The sequence below is a fragment of the Pundamilia nyererei genome, unplaced genomic scaffold, assembly GCF_000239375.1.
Source record: "Pundamilia nyererei isolate P.nyererei 1_Seehausen unplaced genomic scaffold, PunNye1.0 scaffold00003, whole genome shotgun sequence".
Lineage (NCBI taxonomy): Eukaryota > Metazoa > Chordata > Actinopteri > Cichliformes > Cichlidae > Pundamilia > Pundamilia nyererei.
This window is the reverse complement of record NW_005187404.1, coordinates 8,263,211-8,277,210: the sequence shown is the minus strand read 5'-3', so window position 1 is coordinate 8,277,210 and position 14,000 is coordinate 8,263,211. Positions and strand designations below refer to the sequence as shown.

At 38.8% G+C, this 14,000-nt stretch overlaps 1 protein-coding gene across 1 annotated transcript in view; it reads right to left on the bottom strand.

The window, feature by feature from the left end:
• Positions 1-4,672: 4,672 nt before the first annotated feature.
• Positions 4,673-14,000, bottom strand: part of dscaml1 (Down syndrome cell adhesion molecule like 1) — a 99,229-nt gene continuing 89,901 nt past the window's right edge. The window contains exons 23-35 of the mRNA XM_013910469.1: positions 13,624-13,741; positions 12,782-12,945; positions 12,536-12,634; positions 10,746-10,934; positions 9,815-9,943; positions 9,506-9,664; positions 9,224-9,379; positions 9,052-9,082; positions 8,791-8,909; positions 8,497-8,649; positions 8,062-8,256; positions 7,583-7,891; positions 4,673-7,299 (exon numbers count right to left, since the gene is read on the bottom strand). Coding sequence (XP_013765923.1) covers positions 6,716-7,299; positions 7,583-7,891; positions 8,062-8,256; positions 8,497-8,649; positions 8,791-8,909; positions 9,052-9,082; positions 9,224-9,379; positions 9,506-9,664; positions 9,815-9,943; positions 10,746-10,934; positions 12,536-12,634; positions 12,782-12,945; positions 13,624-13,741 — 2,405 coding nt within the window. The 3' untranslated portion in view covers positions 4,673-6,715. The remainder of the gene's footprint in view (positions 7,300-7,582; positions 7,892-8,061; positions 8,257-8,496; positions 8,650-8,790; positions 8,910-9,051; positions 9,083-9,223; positions 9,380-9,505; positions 9,665-9,814; positions 9,944-10,745; positions 10,935-12,535; positions 12,635-12,781; positions 12,946-13,623; positions 13,742-14,000) is intronic.

Genomic DNA, 14,000 nt, shown 5'->3' with positions numbered 1-14,000 from the left:
ATTAGTAATCCAGATTAACATACAGCAGCCTACATCTCACACAATGCTTATAAAACCATATTTTAATTTCTATGTGAACAATAAATGTGAATATTCTGTAATTCTGAATGAACAGATTTGCTGTGCTGTGATGATTGATGTGATTTTAAGAGTGCGTGAGTGAGTGTGATTCTCTAATTTATATATGACTGTTGTTTCCTGTATATAAATGTGTGGAAAAACACTGATGTCTCTTAAGAAAAAAAAAACCCCCAGTCCATTTCAATAAACTCATCATCAGATTATGTTGTTTCACTGCCCTCTAGTGTTTAGAGGAATTTTTGCCTCACAAGTTGTATGAATTTTAAGGTGCTTATTTAATTTGATGTTTTTAAAGGTTTTAAAATATTGTAAAAGTTTGCAAAACACAATTAAAGTTATCAACAGTTATTATATGTAGTAATGTGAAAATGTTTAAATTCATTAAACTGAATGTTCACTTCAGGTCAAAGTGATCTTCAGGCCAGCGATGCTGCCAGTTGGCCAGTCCACTTCTGATTGTGTTGAAGATGTATGATCTGACACAACAATAGAGCCGGAACGTATGTTAATGCAACCAATTTATATCAAAAGATGGTGTGAAGAGTCGATGTGCAGTCAAAATCCTGTCAACACCACTAACAACTCTCAAAAACAACATAAAACATGTTCACTTTCAATGAGAAACAGGAGCAAAACAGGAGCTTTCTTTGGGTGTAAATAGCACTTGTAGAAAAATGTGCCACAGGCTGTTGCATCCAGTAAAAGGCTAAGTTGTTGTCAAAGAGCTAGTTTAAGTCAATGAAAGCAGACACTAATGTGATGAGCTTCTGTCAGCGTGGCTGCCCTGAGGTGAACTTAACCTTAGTGTGATTGCTTTTTTGCTCATGAGATGTGACTGTACGCGGTTTCTGTGTGTCTCCTCGAGAAATTTTGGCTTTAAGGCGGAAGTGCATTGCACTGCCCATCTACCCGCAGAGAGAGTCTGTTGTGAGATTGGGGCAATGTCAAAAATATGTGGTTTAGCTCGTCTTTCGACTCTTGCTTGTGCTCTTGTCGGTCCATCAGCAAGCTGTGGAGAGGAGCTGTAAGTTATAACATGCAAAAAGCTGAAGTGAAACCAAGTGTTAAAAACAATGAAAAGTATCTACGGTCTGTGCTTTTCATACTGTATTGTTTATCTTTGTGGTTTTTTTTGTTTTGTTTTGTCAATCCCTTCTCTGCTCTGGCCAATCAGCATTCGACCAACATACAGCATCATCGACATTGAGAAATCAAATATCTCCACAAATGTGGAAGTGCAATAACATAAATAAAACATGAAGGAATCAGTGACAATGCTGAATATTAGGCTGGTCAGTTTCCCAGGTATGAAACCTATAGGTTAGTTTTCTACCACAGAGACAACCCAGAGAGACAACTCTGAATAAATCCTTCTGGTTGGATGGTGCTTACATTTATTATTAACATGAAAACACTAAAATTTTTCAAATCTGTCAAAAACTTGTTGAAAAACTTATATAAAAATGATATTGTTATTTATTAGGCAAACAAACAGAATTTATGTTTTTATATCCAAATTTGAGCCTGCTCACTTTAGGAGTCAGAAATTAAGCATCTTAATAAAAAAATAATAATGTAATTGACTATATTTTTAATCATATTTTTATTTAAGATTAAATATGACAATTCATAGATAAGAACAAAAATTATATTTCAGTATCAAAAATATCATTTTGATTAAAGAGCATGAGCGTACTGGAGGATTAATGATTACATAATTTAAAAGAAAAATAATTTTTAATGATCAGATTTTAATTGTGTGGCATAAATCTTACATTGGGTAAGGTATAAGGTATACCTTGTAAATTTTTTAAGCACTACACAAAGTGCAGTACTAGCTGTAAAAGCTAACATGCATGACTCCATATAGTTTAAAGTGGCTGTATGGAGATGCTGACGAAAATAAGCATTTAAGTACACTTAGATATCATGAAAGTAATTACTGGGGAAGTGCAAAATATTCCAAATATTAATAATTACTTATTCAGAGCAACATAAAAGCCAATCATATTACCTTGCTGTGTTTATTTTTTTTTAAATAAAGTTAGCTGAAAAAAGTGAAGCAAGATGATTAAACAATTTGGGCAGTCTTAAAAAAATGTCAAGTTTTATAGGCTATATTTTGTCTATAATAAAAAAAATGTACTTTTCACCTCATTTTAAACTCCTTGGTTCTCTGGAGAGTTAAAGACAGTTTACAATTTACAGTAAAGTTTCTACTACTAGTTTGAGATGAGACAAAAGAGCACAGATTTCTCCAGGCTTGGTTCACATTTGACCTTTTTCACACGTCTTGGGGCTTTGCAAAGGTTAAATTTGGCTTTTAACCTCCTCTATCCACAATACATGTCCCCATGGCTGAAAAATTCACACTTCTTATGATTTTTCATTAAACAGAAGAAAAAGTTAAGATTCAACATTCAACAGCAAGTCGCCAATAAACAATATCATCACAGTTTATAAAAAGATAGCTTTATTGCACAAGGTGTTGAGTACTCTTTTTTTCCCATTTTTGTTTTGTTTTCATAGAAAAGAAAATGTAGAGTTAAACGCAAGCAATTGCAAATTGAAGCAATGTTTCCCCATAAAAGTTTAAGGAACAACCTCTCAATTTTGAAAATGGTTTCAGTAATCCCCTTTTAAATTGGTCAATTCACCATTTTCCTTTTTCTTTTATAACCAGCAAAATTTTCAGTACATGCAATGCTGCTCCCCTCCCCACAAATGTGGATTAATAATTTATTAATGATTTTTAAAAAAGCAAACTCTAAATTTTGTGACAAAGTAAAAACAAACTAAATTACAATAATATTAAAAAATCAACAAAAAAAAAAAAAAAAGGAGACAACTCAACCAAATGCCCTGTAAAAGAAGAAAACAATATATTTTTTTAATTATGCATGGTCCACTCTGACACGTTTTAACTGGTCCATAAATCAAGATAAAGCGGTGTCTGTATAATTTTATAGTCTTGCCGTTAAGTCCTCTTCTGTTTCATTACAATAGCTTCAGTTCAAAGTTTACATTGTGCCCTGGTTTCTAGTGAAGATGTCGAAAATAGTACTCATTTATACAAAACACTTTCCTATGTACACAAGTCTTCTATTATGGAGTAAAACATAAGCTGTATAAGTGGACAACGGGGAACGGTGGGGGTGGAGACGGGGTTCTGATTGATTGGCAGATGGGGAAAACGTTGGGGAAGTGGAACGTGTGAAGTTGGCCTTACAAACACAGGCAAAGTCAGTTTGAAAGTATGTTGTTGTATTTTAAGGAAAAAATCCACCCCAGATGTTTCGTAAGCTGAAAAGCTGTCCAAATATAATAAGAGAAATAAGAATAAAATATGAGGACCACTTTATCCAGTGGATTGTTTTTTTCCCTTAATAAATGTTAGTGATTTTATCTTTTCTATACTCGCTATTTGGTACATAAACTTCTAAAACTGATGTATTATCATTAATATTAAAATGGAAATTTGAGTATGATTAGCATTTTCCTTACTATGTGAGTATGCTTTGTAAAATGCATTGAAAGCAATTCAGTGTTCATATGTTTGGGTGGACAAAAAAATAAAATAAAACATCTGCTATAAAGTATCAAAATAAGCTAAATGTTAAAACGCATATTATATGTAATGGCAAAATGTTACATGGACATTTATGGCCTACTAGAATTCTGGAAATGTTTGGAGGGTGGAATTTTCTTTAAAGACAGACATTACATTTACTTTAAGCAAACTGACAGAGGATCGGTGTTATACGGTAGAAGCAACTTCACTGAAGAACTGGGGAAAGCAGGTTGGACAGAACTTTATTTCATCATTCCAACCAATATCCATACAACTGGAGTAAGGAAGCCCCTGGTTGTGAAAGCAGGCCTGCCCCATTCCCAAACTCTTGTTTTTCTGAAGACAAGTATTTGCATAACTTGAAATGTAAAAGCTAAAAGAAAAGGCATCGTAACCATTAGCAACAAAAAGCAAAAATACATATCTCTCCCGGCTAGTTTTCAAACGAAAGGGAGCATGGATACATTTAGAAGCAGTTTTTAAACACCACTGTGTGGTATGCTCATTGGACTGCACTCCTGGAGTTTGGGAATGACTTGCTGTGACACAGATAGGAAACAGAAATACTGGTTGGTTGTTTGTTGTCATTAATTATAATTATAGGTAATGGCATTGAGTTTGTGAACACACCTTCAGAAGGTACAATACAACATAATACAAGATTCTCACTGTATAGACTGTCCTCGTTATACTGTTTTCTTTTTCAACACCACACTTTCTGCACTGAGCCATAAACCACAGTTAACCAGCGACACAATCTCACACTATAATTTGACTTTACTGTGCTTGTCCTTTCAGCTGCTACCTGCTGCACAGGCGGTACAGCTTTGAACATTTACAAAATCACAAGGGGTTCAAACCTCAGTTTCACCACTTAATTTTCTTTCACACAACTTCCTTTCGCTCTAAGATCTTCTGCCCATGGTTGTGCTACCCGTTTAAACTTCCCTCTTCTTTTTCCTTCTTCTCTTCTGGCAATTTTTTTCACTCTGAGCGATTGTCTTGTGATCTTTTATATATATTTTCAATTAGAACGGCTTTTATATTTCTCTGCATTTTTTTCAATATTCATATATTTGCTATATATTTGAATAGAAATATATATGTACATACTTTTGAAAACAAACATATATCTTTTTCTTTTTTCTATTGCGAGAGCCCTGATGTTATGTTCGACCACTGAAAAACATGTGGAGCAACTCTTCTTTTTTTTTGGAACGATCTTTGTTATGGGATTAAGCTTTGGGAGAAGAACTAATAGTAATAATAAAAAAAAGATACAGTACCATGCATAAAGCTAAAAATAATTTCAGCAAGGTGGAGGGACTTGAAAATACTCCTTTTAGTTTCAAAGACCACTTATTTTTGAGGAAAAATCTCTCTGCTACTTCACATTATATTGACGCTCGATCCCTCTGATTATACTCTTAAACATTACTGTCTGTTTATAAATTCAAGATTATGCAAATATGATTTTTCTTCATAAATCTCCATAAATCTGCTGCGACTTGCTTCTCATTCAAGCTGACACTACACATCAAATAGCATTTCTGCCCGTCTGTGCATATTAGACCTCTTCTCTCAGTCAGTTTGTCTCTTTGACCTGCCAGTAAGCTAGCAGTAGATCACAGTGACACTGTATGGATATGATGATGGACCGGGTGGGTAAAGGTGAAAGTGGGAAAGGACAGAAAGGGAGGAAAAGGGCACAGGTAAAATGGCTTAAAACAAAAAACATAATGGATATTGTGGCGCCATGATGAATCATATAATGGTCGCTTCCTTCTTGAGGAAGTTTAAGAGAAAAAGAGGGACCTAGTTCTTATAATCTGTAATAGCTCTCTTCTGAACCCACTTCTTTTCCTGTGTTTTTCATTTCCTAAGCCATGTCGTCAATCCAAAACAAAGTTCAAAATGCTGGACCAAATTAGGGTCGTTGCGTTACATCATCAGCATCGACCCATTATCCCCTTTCACAGGTACAAAATGAACATTTGTCAGTTTTGACACAGATGTCTGCCCAAGAGGTCAGCATACAGACTGATTTTAAAAAGGTCCATCGTTGGTGTGCCTGCCACATGCATACATTTATATACACACATATACACCCGCGCAAACACGCTTGCACGCGCGCACACACACACACGCACGCAGGCTGTTGAAGGTTTCTGTTACTTGGATCCATTCTAATTTTCTCTTAGTGCACATGAGATTATATTTCCATCATCTGAAAATAAACAGAAAACTGATTTAAAAGAAAAAGGTTGGATTCATCTTGCACTTCATGATGCTTGAATTTTTTTCCCATCTTCTCTGCTTTGAGTCTGTTTAGAAAAGCATCAATTAAGACCACTATGCTGTATCATCCATTGCATGTATATGAAAATCCCTTTGTCTCAAATCTGATATTGAGACGACGGTCCATCCATTGCCTCTAATGTACGAATCCACGATGGAGTAATCTTTCAGAGCCAGTGTAACACCAAGGTTGGTGGTTAATGCATACAATAAAGCATCCTGCCATGGCACAATGCTGTGATATGAGCTCCTTTCCATCAGAGGCCAAAAAAGCAACATTTTTAAAAACCTAAAAATCTTAATACACATCTCTCTGAAACTCAAGCAACCTGGTTCATTCTACAGCTGTCTTGATCCAGAAAACAAGACAGTGCACGTGGAAAGCATTTTGTGCATAAGTACTGTGTCTTTGCCAGAAAATCAAAATATAGAGTTAACAAATGTGAATAAATCATCTATGTTTTGGCAAAGGTGTTTCCCAGGGTGATGAAGTAAGAGATAAAAATGACACAATAATAACAGAAAGCAATCAGGCAGAAAGAAAGGCAAACCCCTGTGCTGTGGAGACCCAACTCTGACCCCATCATATAATATTGTCAGTGGGAACCCAACCAGCCCCCTGCAGCCTGGCACAGCACAGGCACTGACAGGTAAGCTGTGCATCTGTATGTTTCTCACCCCAATTTTTCATAGAGGCTCTAGGCAAGCGATGGCTTGACCAGCATTCAATGAAGAGTTACAGTGACAGGCCGCAGTGATGACAGGCTACACCAGTGTGTAGGACTTGGAGTAGGCCCCCGCCCCTCCATCCCTTTGCTTCTGTAGTCTGCCTAAGCCCGAGGAGCTGCTCTCCAGGAGAGAGTCTCTGGATCCTCCCATCTTGGAGGAAGATGAAGATGCACCTCCAGGGGTCCCTCCTGTGGCCCCTACTGCCCCACCTCCACCGGAGGATGATGATGCCCCAGAAGCCGCAGCAGAAGCAGCAGCTGCCGCTGCACTCTGGGCTCCTGCAGCAGAGGAGCCAGGCATTGTGAGAGTTCTCTGGGGAAGTGTGGAGCTGCTAGAGCTAGCAGATGCCCCTCCACTGCCACAACCACCGCCTCCTGTTGCCCCTCCCGAGGAAGCCCCAGAGGATGTGAGATTGGACAGACCAGAGTGGCCCATGGTTAGGGCCTGCTGTTTTGCAGAGTCCATAGTCACATGACGGCCCTGGGTGTGGTATGCACGTTGGGCCAGGCCACGAATAGAGGCTTCACGTGGTGGGACCACTGGACACGGGTCATGACGCTCTGCCTGCTTTCGAAAAAAGGGGTCTGACTTCATGTAGAGGGGTAGGTTGCAGTAGTCACCTGGAAGGGAAAAGTAAAATTTATCATCACTGCACAAGCTTATAGGATATAATGGATAGTATACTGTGCACCACAATAATTGCTATAAACTCATCTAATAATCAGAATACATGCATACTATCTACAGTCTACAATGTTTGAGTTATTTACAGAAAACATTTACTTACATGAAGTCTGATTTTCACAATACAATTTTAAGCCTTTGGCCATACTTTTTAAATTTGTTTTCATATTAAAAATCCTAACAGACAAAAAAGAATCATGCTTAGAGGTGACAACTCACTCTTGGCGCGATGCGGAATGGGAACAGCTACATTCTTGCCACGGTCATAGTCTTGGGGTTTAGGTGGCGAGGCAGTAAAACGGCAGATGCCGGGCTCTGACGGTGTGCTCATGGACGTCATGCTGTCTGCATTGTCGTTGGTACCTGTAGTCATCTGATCAGATGAGCTGTCAGAAATAAAGCACTCTGTAATCTCAAATTTAGCATGTTGCAGGTGTTCCTCCAGCTTGGCATGCTCATATGCTCTTGCCAGCTCCTCGTAGGTGGAGGAGGCACTCTCTGTTGACACCATGCTGTTGCGCCCTTTATCTGTTCAAAAAAATAAGGAAAGGAAATGAAGGCAAGCCCCTTTCATCCAGGTTTATAAACGCTGCTGAGATGTAGCCTACTGCAAAATCACATTTGCTTCCTGCAGATAAATAGCCTTAATTGTATGTACATGCTAATGGCTGTAAGTGTCATTTCACCCATGTACTAACCTGTGTCCTGCGAGAGGCTGGCACTGTAGCTGTCACTCTCTGTGACAGTGATGCCATGCTGGGAGCCAACTGTGCGCCAGTCTGAGGTGAGAGTACGGGCTGGCGTAGAGGCCTGGCACTTGGTCAGAGTCCACTGACTAGAGTAGCGGTTCCTGATGCTGTGGGCTGACTTAACACTCTTCCTTGACACTGGATCTGATGGTAAATGGATGAAGAAATAAGAAGGGTTGGATGTTCACAGCCGGAATAAATCAACAAGAATTTAAAAATAAGAAAGATTGGTCTTCATATTTTGGTCCAGAGAACATTTGAATCATTCATGAAAAAATAATACTAATAACTCAATTGAACTGAGCAGAAATGTTGCATTTAATGAACATATTCAAGGTTAAACATTTAATGATATAATGGAGAGTGAGGAGTAAAAGCACATACTGGTTCCTGGCCGGATGTCAGACATGTCAATCAAAGGGCCAGTGTTCTGGATGAGGGCAGGATGATGGACAGACACACCAGTGCAAAAGCTCTGAGGGTTCCCAGTTTGGTTAAACTCTGTGTCTGTCACAGGGATAGTGGCCTTGTCCTCACCTATGACAGGCAGAAATATTGTGTGTCAACAAAATAACAATTAGCCTAACACCGCATTTCATGTAACGGTCATCGATTCGGTCCTCGGCATAGTTGTGTGAACATATGCGACAAGTCTCTCTTTCTCTCTCTTCCTCTCACCGATTTGCTTGATGCCTTCTTTGTCCTCAATTAGCAGCTGCACTCTGGGGATGTCGATGTGCAGCCGTGGGCCCTGAGGAGGCCCTTTAACCGGGGTGTCGAAACTGCGGTTGTTTTTACTAATTCATAGATACAAGACGAGCACACACAAACATGCATAGTTTGAAGAAAATGGGAAAGAAAGTTGATTTTTGAGTGGATTTTAGGTTACGCTTAATAATATTTCAAGCTTAATTTGCTGAGAATACATTCCAGTCTTACCTGATCAGCATCTCTGCTAAGCTTTTGGCATCTAACGAGAACAGAGGATATAATTAATTTTTCTTTTTTTTTTGACAAACAAGTATTCTTAGAATAAATGCTCTGCAGGCTGAATGTAATATTCTCTCTCATTTTCACCACTTATCTCCTCTCTTCTTATTTCTTCTCTCACCTCTCAGTCTCTTTAGTCTCTTTTCTTTGCGTTTCTTGCGAATGATGAAGAGCAACGCAACACCAAGTGTGACCAAGATCACAGGACAGCCAATAGAAAACAGCTTCTTGACATCGTCGTTCTTCTCCAGAGGGGATTTAATTGGCGGTATTGTGCCTGTAGAGATCAGTTTAATGTGCTTTCATAAGACAATATCATAAGGTACCCATTTTAATGGATTTCTCATTAAAACAATGCCATTTATCCAAAGTAAATGGCAAATGAAGATCATCTTGTACTCACTGCCATCATAGTCTAGAGTGGCAAACTGGGAGCTCTGGTTACCACAGCCAGCACTGTTACAAGCTTTCATCTTTAACTCATACCAGGTGGCCTCACGCAGCTCTGCCAGGAACACATCTGTGGTGGCGTTGGTGCGCACGTTCTGCCATGTCCAAGTGCCTGCACGAGTGCACACGACTCTTAATTACGATCACGTTTTTTCAAGAAAAAATAATATATGTGTCTAAGTTTGGTCACTTTTCCATTGAATTTATATCAGGACATCTCCAATATTACCAAAAACTGAAAAATGATAAAGGAACCACTCACCTTTCGGTCTAAATTCTAGCGTGACAGCTGTGATCGGACAGCCTCCACTGGCCCAGCCTTGCAAGTTGAGGCGAGCATGGCTGGAGTTAATGTGGGTGAAGACAGGCTGGTCTTTGTTGAACTGGGGTTCTGTAAAGGCAGCAACGGTTTGATGCAGAATATGCTCAGAATATTAAAACAATATTTGGAATGGCATTTCACAGGTAATATGGTTAACACAGGTCATCAGCAGCAGACCTGCACACAACATTCAGTTAAATAAACTAAATAATATATTGATGCAGTTACAGCAAAAACTGAAGCAGCAAAGTTTAGTATTGTATGTAATATGTTTGCATAATCTCTGAGAGGTTAAATATGCATTTTGTAATGACTATCAAATTTGAAACTGGACTGCACTATAAGAAGTTTAATGACAGCATAAACATCCCGCTGGTCAGTCATATCACTGACCATAAAACAAACCTTTCCCACTGCATTTTGAGAGGAGTGTACATTAATTTAAAGCCTTGCTAATGACACGTAACCTTGCTTTGGAGCCATTTGTAAATGAAAAAGCATTAAATGTATCAAATGTTTTAATTCTGATATTTAATATTGAAACTAATTTGATATCATTTGAATAGACTGAAGCATAGATGAAAGAAAATAACCCTCCTGTAATAAAACACATGATCTATTCGTATATCATCTATTCATTCACATTTTTCAAAAGTCAGTTCAAATTTTGAGATTGCGGAAAAGATACATTTAAAGGTGCATTAAACACTTTCAGTTGACGTTTTTTGTTGACCTCCTCACATGTGACCTGCTGTATTTTCTGAGTGTTATCTAGAACCCCTTTTCAAAAATAATTCCATTGTGTAAAAATTTTTTTTTTTACTTGTCTGCTGTATATATTGTTTAAAGTCCTTTTCTGCCAGCTTCTCACCTCGCCCGTGAGTCTTTGCCTCAATGATCTCACTGATACGTCCGGCACCAACGCTGTTCTTGGCAGCCAGCTTGACTTTGTACCAGGTCCCACAGCGCAGGTTGTCCAATTTGAAAGAGCGCTCGCTAGAACTGATGAAAACATCTTTCCATTCCTCTGTGTTGTCTACAGAGTACTGCAGAACAAAACCTGCATAAGAAATGAGACATGCACAAAATAATAATTAGTTTTTTCTCAGTTTGATGCAAATCCCTCACTAATATAAAGTCTACTGAACTTTCAGACATTGGTACCACTGCTGGCCACTAGATGGCAATGTATGATTGCACTTCCCTTGTCCAGTTAAGCCTCAATTGGAGGATGGTGTAGCTGCTCTCTGTCTATGCCGCCATTAGTTACCTACAAACCCCAAGACTGGGATGGCGCTGACTGAGCATCTATGCAAATGAGGGCATGCAATATGGTGACTGTTTTTATAATCAGCTGCCTTGAAGAGCCAACTCCCTCCCACTCTGAGACACCTTCCATCTAATCCTCTGTCTTTCCTTCTGCCTGTATATGATTACGCATATATGACTGTCTCACTCTGAGTGTTTCCTTGTACTCTTTGTACCATCTTCATTTCCTTACTCTCTCTCTTTTTCTAACAGATGGTGCAATGGAGTCCAAAACGTTAAAAAGGGTTAACATGCAGATCGAGCAGTGTCTGTAAGTTTTATAGTCACCCTCGGTCTGTCACAGAACAGAAGAGGACACAGCAGAACATAACAGAAGATAGCACAGTGAACAGTACAGAACAGCACAACAACAGGCTGGAAGAACACTATGACTGACTGCTGTTGTACATAATATAAGATTCTCAGTGTATGGGACCAGTCTGCAACATTTGGCGATTTGTCTATTTAGAAATGATTTTATTTTTACACAAACTGGAAAAAAGTCCTCATTACCAGCTGAAAATGGCTTTATTAGTGCACACTAGCATGTTTTTTCTGAAAGGGAATCATATACAGACATCAGGGCAGTGATACTGCAAAACAGGTGCGTGACAAGGAACTATTGCTGACAATGAGCCGGTGGATTTAGCGACGGGACTTTCCGCTATCACACAAGTTCTACAGAAAAGATTTATGGACACATAAGACTAGATGCTGTATGCAAATACTGGCACATCCCTATTTGAATACTAAGCTGCACATCCAGTAGAGGCTGTTTAAGTTTATGCATTATATCCTGTTTCAGTTTTGCATAATGCATGCACGCAAGTCTTTCTTGGGTCATCCTGGCAGCACGGTTTCCAAAAGGAGTATATTCTATTCAGTTTTGGAGGCCTTCATGTGCTGATTGCAAGAAGCTATTACTAAATGTCATCTACTGAAATTTCTCTGGTTTTATTTGTTTGTTTTCATTGTCATTTATTCTGTAATCACATAAGGTAGAATAGCGGCTTTACCAAAACCATATATGGTGCTTGAGTGTGTCATATAGAGCAGTAATAAGTTAAACTGCCACAGCCTGACCAAAGGGAGAGACCCAGTCACGCACACTGTGGCCATCTTCACATACAGCTCATCAATAATCAGCTAATCAAACAGACACACAATTAACAGGGAAACATAAAACCAAGACACCATTCAATAAACTAATAGGTCAATAGAGACACTACCAATAATGCCAGGTAGGAGACAAGCTGAGGCACGACAAACATGTCAGCTATAGACAAGAGGAAAGTAATGTGAGTACACAAGAGGAGAGACAGATATACGGCTTTCCTCCGAAAAATTACGCACCTCTTATAGAGCTGCCGCCATTGTCTCCTGGTATCCAAGCCAGAGTGATGGAGGAGGTGGAGGTGGTAGAGACGGTTAGACGTGGCTGGTCTGGAGGTACTGAGGACGAGGCACAGAATCTTATAATACCATGACTTATATTATCAAAGACATACTTTTGATGAGTTATGTATTCATTTTGGCAAATCTTAATGTTTATTACGTAAAAAAAAGTTTGCTAGTGTGTCATTATAGCCATTCGCTTACCTTGCACCAAAAGGTTGACTATAATAGTGTCAAAGCCAAGTGTGTTTGTGGCTGTGCAGGTGTAGTAACCAGAATCCTCAGCTTTGACAGAGCGCAGCACCAGAGTCCCATTAGCCAAAATGAGACGCTGCCCATCTAGAGAAACTGGTATGGCTGTGTCCTCACTATTGAAGAGAAAGAGACACTGATAAGAGGACCTTCAGTCTATTATTAGGGTTAATTAAGTATCAGCAGCCACTTTGAAACACCTATGGTCATAAAAATTATTTAATATAATAAAAGATTAATAAAATTGAATTAATTCTAATCTATTTCTCTGATTAACAATGTTAATGATTTATAAATTTTTGCTATATCGTTATATGTTCTTTTGTCTTAGTTTTACTCATGAGGATGGACTCCAAGGGGATACAAGAGAAACTGGGACTTTTGTAGAAAGCTGCAGCAATAAGACAAACTTAGTTCTGTTCAATATTAACTTTATCTCATTATAACCATACTGGTGGGCCCTCCACAACAGTCCCAGCTTCTCTCGTGGCCCCTGGAGAAAATTAATTGCCCACTCCTGGTTAAGGTGGATCACTTGCGTTAAGATGTAAGTTAGGATCTGACTTGGTGTTTTGCATAGTTTCTAGTCTGAAGGTTTTCATAATAATTTTTAATGGCTCATCCAACCAGGACTGCAATGAAGCTGGAGGCTATCCCAAATGAAATTGGCAAGAAGTGAGGTACACTGTCTGCACATTACCTTAGCATGTGCACTTAATTGTCTGTAATCAATTCTCAGAGGAATTACAGCAGCAAGAACACTCTGCTTCAATATTTCTAGTGTGGATTCTCACCTGTCTTTGGTCCATTTTATGGTAGGTGTAGGTTCTCCTACTGAGCTACAGGGCAGTCGCACCTCTTTCATCCAGGGAGTGGTCACGGTACCGCCAAATGAGAGGATTTTAGCTGGGGCTGGTGCAGGAGAGGAAAAAAGTGAAAGGTGTATAGAGGCAGAGAAATTTAATAAAAAGACCTTTAGAGCTAATTGCATTAACACTCAAGCAGCCCGTAAGACCAGCTGAGCAATAGACTAATTAATATGCACCAATCGGATGATTTTGCTGTTGTCAAATAATTTTCAAATCCAATTAACAATCACTTTGTTTTGAACCAATACATCCCAGTGTTAATGCATGTGCATACATTGATTTATCTTCTTGCTAGAATTCTT